Raw genomic sequence first — 12,907 nt, 5'->3', positions numbered from 1 at the left:
GGGCTTATATAATCGATAGATGCTGCCCAGTGGTCGAGTGTGTGATGCATCGTGAAAAGTGAGTGTCTGGGTGCGCCCTTGTTTGGTGAGAGAGAGATAGTGAATGGTATTAGGTGAGCAGTGTAAGTTTCATGTTTCATTCATTAGTTATAGCCCTGTGAGCCATGCGGCTCTTGAGTCGGGTGCAACCGCAACAAACACAATATGAACAGAGAACATCTTAAAGCGACGACGTGCAACAGAAACATCCTGGATAAACCAGCAAATCTTCCAGAAAAAAAAACACAAGTTGTCAGTGTGGTGAGTATTAACTCAGACACACTTAAGCGGTGTGCTGTCGCTAAGTTGTCCCCACCTGAAGAAGGACGCTTGTGTTGCGCCCGAAACGTCGTGATTAAATTTATTTTAATTTTTGACCTACGTGACTTTACCGAAAAAAACAAAGAGTATGAATCCTTGCAGTCACGAAAACTTAAAATCTAGAATTATTAACTCAGTGGTGTGTAGTTTGTGGCTTGTAGTGACATGACCAAATGCTGCCATCTAAAACACTGCATGTTACCGCTTTTTAAACTATATAAAGCGCCTTGAGCTAAGGTGCTCTTTAAATATAAAATAAGATAATAAATAATTTGGTATACAGGAAGGTCTTACAAAGAAAATAAAAATTTTCAGGAGGAAGAGTTCTGCAATGGGATGTTTGGCCACGTATTAATGAGTGACATTTGGGAGAAACCCAGGCATGCTGGACATCTGTGAAAAAGACCTTTATAACTCATCGGATTCCTCCAGTATAAATATTCTAATTCTGATACAAGGGGGTAACACTCAAAGCTCTACACATAATCAAGAATCTATTCGTTATATTGCCATCTCAAGGCCACCTCGCAGTCCAATCATATACCATCTGCTAGCCCCACGCAGTATTCCATGTACGCACAATTCAAGTTCCTTGTCTTTTAAAATCCTTCATATTAAGTTGACTTGCTTGCTTGCTTCCGCGCTTACGACCGTGCAAATCTTTCGGTCGTTTTTTAACCAACTTACCGTGATACAATCGAGCTGACGTTTTGCACACAGACTCGTTGTGCGTGACAATTTATTTTCGTGAATTTTTTCCCCCATAATTTTCAACATTTTAGGATTTTTTTTTATATTTAACTACCAATTGCTTAATGGTGGCAGGCACTCATCTGACCCATAGGTGGCAGCCATCTCAAGCCAGAGCGATGCCACGCATATAAAGGATGTATAGTGAAAAACTTTGTTTATACGGGTTAATTTTTTAAAGACTGCCTCCTCCAGGCACCTACAAGTGGAGGTCATGTACACATGATCAGTGCGTGGTCCACCAACCCTACCTTTAAGTCCCTGCACTCCAGGGCAAAGTAGTGGTGCAGCATGGCTGGCATGGACCCTGGTGGAAGCATTTAAATGCAAGCTCCCATCTGCCTTTCCCCCTTTCCCGCTTTGTAGCCTGCCATCTGAGCCCCTCCGTGCCATGGCCCCAATGCAGTGTCTCAAGCCAATTCATTTTAGATTGCATCACACTATAACTTTAAATATATGTCCGCTGTTCGTGAGCATTTTATTTCCATAGCACTTATCAACATTCCAATTGCAATTCGCCACGGCAGCCAAAGCCACCCACCGTGGAACCAACACCGATGTCCTTCCCTCCCATTGCTGTTCCGCCCAGTTCGGCAAATGCTTTCAGCGATAACGGGTGCTCAAATGAAGGGCGAGTGAAGGTCTGTGATGACAGCTGCCGTGTGTTGCATCACACACGCGCGCACGCACACATGCGCTCACTTGTTCTCAACACCTCTGTTACTCATGAACAAAAGCCACGCAAGCTCGGCCCACGCATTGTTATTGGAAACAAAGGCGGGCAATAGAAGCAGAGAGAGAGAGAAGTGATGGGTGAAGTAGTGAGATGAACTCACGAGAGTCGTGTAGAAGTGGATTCTTCAAAACAAGACGCGTGGCTTCAACAAAAAGTTAGAGCGTCGTGGTGCAAGATCCTCGTTTGTGGCTGAGTCAGTGAAGGAAATTCCTCATTCCTACGGCAGGAACCATTTCGAACGGCAATCTCCAGTGAATAAATTTTTATTTTCTTAGGTTTTGTCGGTAAAGTCACGTAGGTAAAACATTAAAATTAATAAAAGTAAAATAAAATAAAAATCACGACGTTTCGGAGGCAACGCAAGATTCCGTCTTCAGGTGGAACCGTCACAGCCACGACACATGAAGACAGAAGCTTGTGTTGCCTCCGAAACGTCGTGATTTTTATTTGTATTTTATTTTACTTTTATTAATTTTAATGTTTTACCTACGTGACTTTACCGAAAAAACCTAAGAATATGAATCCTTGCAATCACGAAAGCTTCAAATCTATAATTAATTTTTATTTGCCACAGAGGTGGGTGTGAGTTTGTGCTGGGTTGACTCCCAACTGGGATTTGCACTCTCAACTTTCTTATTGTAGGATAAGGGGCAATCCATTTAGTACGTACGCATGGGTGGGGGAGTGGGGTTAACCCAAATGCGTACGCTGTCTAACGACAATGTACGCATCGGAAACGGAGGGGGGGGGGGGGTGAAGTCTCGATAACAATTTGTCTACATTAGCCTTCAAATGAGTTCGATAGTCCGGCGGTGGACTATCTGTTTGCTTAAACACGTTAATATTAAATCTTGACTTAAAGCTTTCGTGACTGCAGGAATTCATATTCTTTGGGTCTTTCAGTAAAACAGTAAGATCACGTAGATAGGTTAAAAGAAAATAACAAAACTACGACGTTTCGATCGCAACACAAGCGGTCGTCACCTTTACCACGACACTCTTGACTGGAAGACCCAAAGAACACGTTAATATTATTAATCCTTGATCGTTTCTGCGTGGATTAAATATCGGCTGTTCTATAGGATTCGGGGGGGGGGGTGCGTCATTCGAACGTAGGTGGGGGGGGTAAAAAGTCCGCGTGCGTACAGGGAGGGGGGGGGGTCAAGTTTTGACAGATTTTTGCGTTCTTACTAAATGCTATAAGCAAGTGCCAACCGAATGGATTCTCACTATTCTTGTTTTCTTATCGCAGTACGGTTTTTAAATATTTCTGTGGGGGGAGGGGGAGATGATTAACAGTGTTTATTCTAAGGCAAGTCTGGCTCTGCCATAGGGATATGGATTTCCCAGCATTTGGTCTGTGCCTCTATTAGAGATGAATTGGCAACAACAGTAATTTGACGAGGGAGATGCACTCTTCTTTGACACTGTTGCTGCAAAGTCAATATTGTTGGCATATTGATGTTTCACAAGATTATGTTGTGGAATGTAGAGGTCATCAAAAATGTATTATTTTTATCAGGAAGAATCCGAAAGAATTTAGTTCGATTCACGGTCAGAACATCACACTGAAATACATGGTACTGGTAGTAACCTCCTGGTTACACCAGCCCACAGGGGATTATTCTGCCCGTCCGTCGTGCATCCAAAAATGGGAGGGGTGGGGCTGGGTGGGGAGGGTGGGGAGGGGCTGGGTGGGGAGGGTGGGGCTGGGTGGGGGCTGGGAGGGGTGGGGTTGGGTGTGGAGGGGATGGTCACCCCGTGGTGCCCTTATGAAACTCAACGTTTAACCTACTCACGCCGGCTTGTGCCCGCCCTCACAGTCGGACATATTTGCGGAATACACCACGCCGCCGTTGACTCTGGCCATTGACCGAGCAACCCAACGCTCCTACCAGCTCCCTCCGCAGGAATGTGTTTAAGTGTGATCAAACAACCCCCGTGACTAACACAATGTGGGGAAGCATTCGTCCAGCAATGGATTTGCAAATGGCTGTAAATTATGTTTTATTGTGTATTTCATTGGTATGTGCTTCAAGAGTAATGTCTTCAAGAGTAATGTCTTCAAGAATAATGTCTTCCAGTAGCATGTTATTAAACGAAAATAAATTTACACAAAAGCCAATAATACTACTTTCAATAGAAAATCTATTACAGGAAATGTTTCAGGCAATGGCCCTGATATGTGCTGTAAAGAAGAACCATGTATTTTTATTTTTCAAAGCAATGTTATTGACGCATGTGTTGTGTTTTTTTCTTATTTGTGCTTGTATACCACTATCAAAGCAGTATCAGCAAATAACTTAACAAACAAGGTTGCCTTAGACCAATGCGACCTTAAATGATAGTAATAATACATTTTATTAGGTTTTGCTTGATAAGCCAGTCTACTGGGGGCCCTAATGTTCCTGAAAAGAGCCGTTTGTATACTATTTGAGATGGTACCAAAGAGCAACGCAAAAGCCCAGATATCTTGTTTTAGTGTTTCAGAAAATTATAGCAATATTAGAAAACAGAGAACATTTGCCAAGATAAAGCCTGTTATACCAATGCATGTGCCTTTCACAACAAAGCTGCAAAAAAAACATGAAAAAGGATAGAAGTTTGGAAGGCGGAGAGGTGAGGTCAGGAAAATATTTCCCGCACCTCCAATTATCATGGTTGGCTACGTACTGTGCGAAAGAAGTTCAACATTTCTACTATAATGAGCCAAGAATGTCTGTCTGTGTGTAACGCGCGTGACGTCACTCCACATGCTGCACCCCCCCATTCCCGTCATTAATATTCATGAGCGGGTTGATTTTTACACTCACGCAGAAGAAGGTCGAGCGGAAATATTATTTTTCGCAAATTCGCTTTTAAGTTTGACGTTTTTTTTTTTATTGAAAGCGAATCTAATAAATAAATCTACGCAGCAACAAAGTGGATTTGGTGTCTTTATTGATTTCTTCAGCACTTGAGACAAAAGGTAAGTCTAATTTATGCTTCTACATTATGGTAAAATATAAATTTCTCGGTTATTTTCCAGATATTGTATCGAATTCCAATTTATTTCAACCCCAGCGACCGAAAGCAGAAGATAATAAAGTATCAGAGCAGTGAATTTGAACAAATTGATGGTCAGTTATATACAGTGCTACAGCGACATCAAGTGAAGTGTTTTATGATGTAGTTTTGTGCAAGAATCGCTGCCATTAATACAGTGCTACAGTGAACTGCAGTGAAGTGTTTTATGACATACTTTGTGCAAGATTCACTGCCATTAAATTGACACAAGATAAATAATACTCTGCTCAATTTTTTCGTAAATATTACAGCTTCCGTCCTAGGACGGGCAAATAAACGAGTACATACATACGAGGAGAGAGAATAACACAGCTCAGGATGGAGTGACCATGGCTGATAAGGTTCAGAGACAGCCGATAGCAGCCAGGGCAGCACCAGCGAGTCACGGGGCAATCCTCGGTGCACCCTTCAACATAAACAACACGACATGAAAAATATTGGGTCACAGCAGTGCTTGGCAGCTGTGAATTCGATACTGTACATGTTTCTCAAATTATCTGGCCAGAGAAAATGAAATTCAAATGAATATCTTGAACGTGTCCGTATGAGCCCCAGAGGGCCTTCACACCCTGTATCGTCATAACCAATGCAGGTTTCCAGGGTATAGGGGTGGATGCTGCAAAGGGAGCAGAGATGTGAGTGTGTGTGTGTGTGCCCCAATGAATGTCTTTGATCTTTCCAGCTATGTAGCTTTAATGCACTGGCTGTCACCACCACTGCTTCCGGAAAGGGTATCAAAAAGAACAATTTATCAGCGCCCTCCCCTCTGCAGCCTGCACAACCTTAACCTCTGACCCTGCCCACCCCATCAGCCTCTCTGCCCTCTCTCCATCTTTGAACTCGTATCTAAACATTCGACAGCATTTGCATCCAGAAGCTTGTTCTCCTGACTGTGCAGCAGCGAAACCAATGCGACAAGATATAGAATGCAGAACTTTGTACCCGACATCGCAGACCACCAAACCACATCTCACTTGTATATGTGCAAGGCCCTTTTGTGTGGGCTGTGTGTGGGAGTCATTTGATCATTCTTCACCACTCTGGTCAGTACGGGATGTGACATCAATTATTCAACCTCAGTTGAACTCGTGCTTTGTGCAGTAGTGGTAACTGTCCATAGATAAACAAGGCAATAAAACCTCTGTGCTGGATGTGTGATGACAATTGCACTGCGGTGTTTTTGCCTCGGCCACCCGTCTGATTATTTTCAACTCGTGCTTACCATGTGTTGCCTGGCTCTTGTTAGAGTTCAGTGGTGCATCTATCCGGGTGGGGGGGGGGGGGGTCAGGGTTGGTGGGGCAGAAAAATGGGGGCAATGTACTAGAAGGGCCCAGACACTAACCTAGGAAACAGGAGGTCCCATTTCATTCCTTGCACCAAGACCCATATCAACCACGCAATGCGACTTGGGGTGCTGTTAGCGAGCCACAATGAGGTGGTGGAGACAGTATCATGACCGCCTGGCCACCTTTATCTTCCCACTGCTAATAATTACTGTGGTGCACAAAATATTTCTCATGTTAGTGGGGCCCAGGCTAGATTTGAACACCGTTTGCCACTGGCATTTATCACAGTGAGCAAGTGAACCCAGGCCATCAGGTTTTAATCTCAATATTTGGATGTATGTTGAACTTATTTCACACCGTACGTAGCCCACCGTGCTAAGCGAAGGTGCGAGGGAAGGACAATAAACTAAACACAAAAAGCTATTCTTAAAATAAAATAAATAAATCTAGATTTAAAAGTCTATGGCTTCTGTGGCTTCCTAATATTGGAAGGAAAAGCATGCCAGATGGCCGCATAAGAGCATCTAAAAGCGCTCGATGCAAGTGACTATCTTTGTTCGATGGCCAGCCATAAGCTGATGTGGGGATGACTGGAGTTCGCTTGATGGTTTATGCTCCTTGACGAGATAAGCAAGGTATCGTGGTGCGTTCGTGGCGAGCACTTTGTGTGTAATAAGTATGAACTTATGTTCGAACCACTACACGACAAGACTGGTACAAAAAATACAGAGACTCCTGTGTAGCCACATAGGCTGTTGGGGAAAGGGTTGTAAGAAAGCACCTTTGACAACAGGGATGGTGCACGAGGATATATTGTGTGGCCAGCACCATGCCCGGGCCGTCTTTTGTCGCCGCATTGCTGATGTTTACACGACGCAAGGCACTCATTTAAGGCTGAGTAAACCTAGGGCATGCCCAGGATTGCTCCAGATATTCACCACTGATATCACACATGGCTGTGACTTGAACTTGGGTCACCAGGTTCATAGTGCAGCATGCTGTTACGCCACCGCTCCGCATACAGGCACACTTGCGCGCTCACACACCCTTTGCAAAAAAAACTCACAATGCACTTTCCAGGAGACTGGAGTATGCGTGTTTGAAAAAAAAAAAATCTCCACAGCTTATCGAGCTATTTAAACACCGCCGTGTGCCCGCTGTCCCCGTGAGAGGGAAGGTATTTGTGGACCGCGCGCCCCGTAACGTGAACTTGTCCATGACGTGGGCCCCAAAAGCCACCGCCACCGCCGCCTCTGTTGCCGATGCGGGCAGCCAGCGCCGTGTCCGCCACAGGTTGCTCGTCCGCCACGATCGCGCGGGGGTGAGTTCTCGGCCTCCATTCGTTCGGGACTCACGTTGTCATCGGAGAGCTCAAACGAGGGCCGGAGTGTATCGGTGTTGCTGCATCCAGAGCCAGTGTCCGGTTGGTGCTGCGTCGTGAGCCACCGGGTGTTTACTCGTTAGCCGTGAAATGAAATTGATACGTTCATGTGAGCCCTCTCTTTAAGTTTCCAGCTCTGGTAGCGTAGCTCTGCGGAAAATGTGACCTGCTAAACGCGTAAACTACCTCGATTCAATTTCCGCAGGTGATGGAAATGAGTGAAAATACTCTGTTTTGAGTCTTTTTTACTTCAGTCATTTGCTTTTAATGTTACACGTTTTTATCAAGCACAGTGTCATAAGATACCTTATCAAATTCATTTGCATTGGTTCTAAAATGTTAATCTGGCCAGGTGGCGTTCGTTAAAAGTCAACTTCTTGTCGGGTAATCATCCGGGGTGAATAACACGAGCACTACTTTGTGGGAAGTCAATAGCGGCTATCCCATGAAGAGTCTGTGCCCCCATCATGGCACTGTGGAATTTACACCGTCAATTCAAGGTTATCCCTTTGCTAATTTTAGCAGGAACATACAGAGACTGCAAATTGTATTGTACTCGTAATATACTAAGGCAATCTATGAAAACCGATTTTCATGCTCGCAAAACACGTGCAACTGAACCTTGAGTTCGAAATTTAGTCGTTTAATGTTGATGCAAATTATGTGATAAATATATAAAAATAGTAAAACCAGGTTAAATGACAAACAATACAATCGAGAGAGAGAGAGAGAGTAATAAGTATAACCCGTAAAAACAAAGTTTTTCACTCTAAATCCTTTATATGCGTGGCGGCTAGAGTCCTCTCGTCCCCTGGCTTGAGATGGCTGCCACCTATGGGTCAGATGATTGTCTGCAGTATTAAACAATTGGTAATTAAATATTTAATTTGTTTTTCCTAAACAGTGTAAAATTTTGGGAAAAAATGTTCACGAACATTAATTATCTCGCACAACGAGTCTGTGTGCAAAATGTCAGCTCGATTGGATCACGGGAAGTGGGTTAAAAAACGACTGAAAGGTTTGCACGGTCGTAAGCAAGCAAGCAAGCACGTAAGCGAACTTAATATAAAGGATTTAAAAACGATACGAAAGAGAATCGAATTCTGCTACGGCGAATCATGACAGTTCATCAGATCATTGGAGGATGATTCGTTACTTGTCCAGAATTGCCATGTTTATAATTTCCAGAGTTTGCAGTAGTGAGGCTTAGCATCAATCTGAGAGGTGCCATCCTTTGGTCGGGAATGTTTATCTGGCTCCCATGCATTTTAGTTGAGTTGTGTGCAAATGCATACGCTGTTGTGTGTCACTGTCATCCTAAAGGTGTGTATACATGTATTTGCATTACAATGTTACAATCGTGTTTATATTTCGATGCTCAAGAATGCTATTTAACAGAGGCAGGCAGAATTAGCGGCAACGCATTGGTCAGCGCACTTTAAATCTGAATATGGAGACCAAATTTCAAATCCTGGCCATTGTTAACAACAGTGCCGATTGATATCTGAACTGATGCTGGGCATTTTTTTTATCAACCCTCACTGACCTCAGTAACCGCCACGACCTGCTCGACGGGTAGAGGTCCTCATCCAACAGTGTATTGGCAAATAACTGTCCATGTACTGTGTTTGCACGGGACTTCGTTTTAGCCCAGAGGGAGACCTAAAGCCAGATGCAGTGGGATCCTGTGAGAGCAAAAATTGTAGGTTGGGTGTCGACTGTGCAACTGCTGAATGATCTTGCAGAAGAATGGGATGGGGAGGTGCTGTGGATTCTATGGCATTGGCCACGATGACCTCTTGACTTGACCTTGACTACATGAGCTGTGGGCATCTAAAACCAAAATATGAAGGGGCTCGGGCCACTCGGATGGGCTAATTCCCCATCAGAGCACTGAGCTGGCCCTGCTGAGATCTTTGACATTAATCCGGACAGCCAGCTGTGATTAAACTGCATTCTCAAATGTAGTCATTTAATAGTGTTTGCCATTGACTTACACAAAAAAATTCCATTATATTCAACTTTATTTTTTATTTCATCTGTGCCGGATGAAGGTCTCCCCAAGTCGCCACCATTGTTTAACTTATTACTCGCTTAATTAAACCGATTCAACTTATTTGATAATTTGATTTTCACGCGACAAAAACTTTGCAGGGCATATATAAGAGTTGTGTTTCGAGTGGGGATGAGGAAGCCTGTTGAAATTACTTCTGGAGCAGCACACTGTGACATCTTCTTTCATGGCCAATCACTAACACAAGGCGGTACGCTGCTAGCTGTGCGAGAGTGCCCAATGTGGATTTCTTCATCTTGTGACAGAATGCTCATTAGCATGGCTTGCAATGAGTTTGTAAAAAGACAACAACAAAAATAAAATCCCAAACGCATGACGTAATGATCATGCCGTATGCTCCGTGATGCAGCTGTCGTAGGTACAGGTGGTGGGTGCAGCTACTATTTTATTTTACATGGTAAGGCCCACTGAGCAATATACAAATGTATCTATTTCAGAAGCGACCTGGCCACAAATTATAGCTCAACGAAGTGGCTTATCACGTGGAAATTTGTAGCTGCCAAATACTCTAAACGCATGTTTATAAATGTGGAGAGGAAAACCAGAAGACCCACGGGGAGAGAGACATGCAAACTCCGTATATACCGGCGTTAGGGTCGGGATCCTGACGAGGTAGTTAACATCTCGCCACCGTGGTGCCTGCACCTGGAGCCCATGGGGCAGAGGTGCCTCGGCGCTGCGCTACAAAGAGGAATGGAAAAACTGGACAAGGGGTCCCCATTTCATTTATCGCACCAAGACCCATGTCAAGCACGCTACGCCACCGCGCGTGCTCTTGAATGTTGCTCGTGTGTGTGTGTGTGCGTGTGCCATGTGACTGGCGACAGCAGGGATGGAACGGGTGGTGGTGAGGATCGGAGGCGGCTCGCCCTGGGGCTTCAGGCTGGGGGGCGGCGGAGAGGAACGCAGCCCGCTGCGGGTGCTGAAAGTGAGTGCGACGTACCCCAATGCGTGGCGCACACGGAGCGTTGCAGCATCAGAGACACCAACACACTGCAGTTTTGTGGCACGACAGTCTGAATAGAATTACTGGTAGGGACCTCCTGGTTACACCAGCTCACCGGGGATTATTGTGTCCGTCCGTCCGTCGTGCAGGGAGGGGCTGGGTGGGAAGGGAGGGGCTGGGTGAGGAGGGGCTGGGTGGGGAGGGTGGGGGGGGGGCTGGGTGGGGTGGGGCTGGGTGGGTAGGGTGGGGCTGGGTGGGGAGAGGATGGTCACCCCGTGGTGCCCTTATAAAACTCAACGTTTAACCTACTCACGCCGGCTTGTGGCCGCCCTCACAGTCGGGCATATTTGCGGAATACACCACGCCGCCGTTGACCCTGGCCACTGACCGAGCAACCCAACGTTCCTACCAGCTCCCTCCGCAGGAATGTGTTTGTGAAAAGACGGAGTGATGTTCGTAAAGTGCCGTCGTGACGCACTCGACATTTTTTTCTCCACTAACGAGGCTTCCAACGCGTATCAGACGCATGGCCGAGGTGTATATATCTCTCCAAGATAAGAGGGGAAAAGTGTGTGGCGCAGCAGTTAGCGCACCACACGATGAACCTGACGGCGACGTGAGTTAAAATGCCAACCAAGGCGAGACATCGCTGGCGAGTAATGTCTGAACTGGTCTTCATCGCCTCCCCTTTACCAATAAACAACACCCCCCCCTCAACCCCAACCCACGGCCAGGTCGCCATTGAAAAATAGTTTTGTTTAACCAATGGGGCTACACTCGAAATAAACTGACACACTGCACTGAGTGGCCTTCAGAATCAGAATCTTTATTTATCTCTTGAGGAATCCGATGAGCTATAAAGCTTTTTTGCACAGATGCACAGTCGGGTTGGGTGGGTCAGAAATTTCCAACACAATAGAAAAAGGTGAGCAAGTTACTTATAATAAATACATGAAAATAAATAAAGTATATCAGTACAAATTGCATAAGTACATACAATCCTCCTTTTTTCGTTTAGTTTCTTGTCTTTCCCCCGCACCTCCGATTAGGGTGGTTGGCTACGTACGGTGCGAAAGAAGTTCCACATGCATACAATTCTAGCAGTGGATAGACAAAGAGCTGTCAAGATCTTGCTTCATCTTCTTGGTTCTTTCGGTAAAGTCACGTAGAAGGGAAGTAATAAAATAATATAATATTTTATTTTAATAATATAATATTTTATTTTATACGTTTTATTTTTATTATTTTATTACTTCCCTTCTACGTGACTTTACCGAAAGAACCAAGAAGATGAATCCCTGCAGTCACGAAAGCTTTAAATCGAAATCTTCCCTCATGTTTGGGAGAGCGTTTGATGCTCTCTGCAGGCTGCCTGCGGCCTCGCTGCTGCCGCCCACGTTGTATTAATAGTGGGCGCAGGCGAGCCACCGATGACCTCCAAATGTCTCGCTGCCGATTGTGTTTCAATCAGACATAACGTGCCGCTCACAAACGTTCGGAGAGTGTCACTGCATTTAGCTTTTTGAAGCCTGTTTACACAGCCTCTGGGTAAACACGTCTATCACACACTCTACAGAGTAAAGAGCCTCTTGAGCACCGAAGTTAGGATCCGTTATTGTTACAAACTAATTATTGCAGTTTTATATTTTGAATTTTTTTTCTAATCAATATCACCAATCACTGTCTGCCATCCTCTTTTTAAAAGCATTTGGCGGTGTTCACGTCTGTCGAACCGATAGTGCAAATTCTGTGTTACTGCCACGTGAACCAGTCTCTCCATACTGAATTGACTTCCCACCGTTTTAATGTGTGAACAGTTCTGGACTGTTTCAATTCAAATTGTATCTACGCGTAGGGAATATTTCTCTGACAGCAGAGATGAGGGAGGTGAAGAGCAATTGTAATTCTTGCTGTTATAAATGCCATTTTAAAATATCACATGTGAGTTCGTCTACCTGTTAATTTGTCTTACTCGTTCTTGATTTGAATCTTCCGTGACTGCAGGAATCCATACCATTTGGTTCTTTCGGTAAAGTCACGTAGGTAGAAAATAAAACAAATCACGACGTTTCAGGCGCAATGCAGGCGTCCATCTTACTCGTGTCACGCGTGATGTTATTTGGATTGATTACTAGATATGCACAGTACCAAGTTCTGGTTGTTTATTATGATTCATAAGTCATGTTTATAAAATGTCCTTGAACACCCTGCATCTACCATGTAACGTGCAAAGCCACATTGGCTGTCTCGCCATTGAAAAAGAGATTCTTTAATTAATGGGCCTGACCCGAAATAACCTGACTGACC

General features: G+C 44.7%; 1 protein-coding gene across 1 annotated transcript in view; it reads left to right on the top strand.

Annotated features, from left to right (window-relative positions):
• The first annotated feature begins 7,408 nt into the window (after positions 1-7,408).
• LOC133354435 (uncharacterized) overlaps positions 7,409-12,907 on the top strand; it is a 65,597-nt gene continuing 60,098 nt past the window's right edge. Inside the window, exons 1-2 of the mRNA XM_061571256.1 lie at positions 7,409-7,520; positions 10,485-10,582. Coding sequence (XP_061427240.1) covers positions 10,487-10,582 — 96 coding nt within the window. The 5' untranslated portion in view covers positions 7,409-7,520; positions 10,485-10,486. The remainder of the gene's footprint in view (positions 7,521-10,484; positions 10,583-12,907) is intronic.

Source organism: Lethenteron reissneri, chromosome 47 (assembly GCF_015708825.2).
Source record: "Lethenteron reissneri isolate LAM-NWPU_2019-01 chromosome 47, ASM1570882v1, whole genome shotgun sequence".
Lineage (NCBI taxonomy): Eukaryota > Metazoa > Chordata > Hyperoartia > Petromyzontiformes > Petromyzontidae > Lethenteron > Lethenteron reissneri.
The sequence above is the reverse complement of the archived record's forward strand: the minus strand, read 5'-3'. Positions and strand labels throughout refer to the sequence as shown.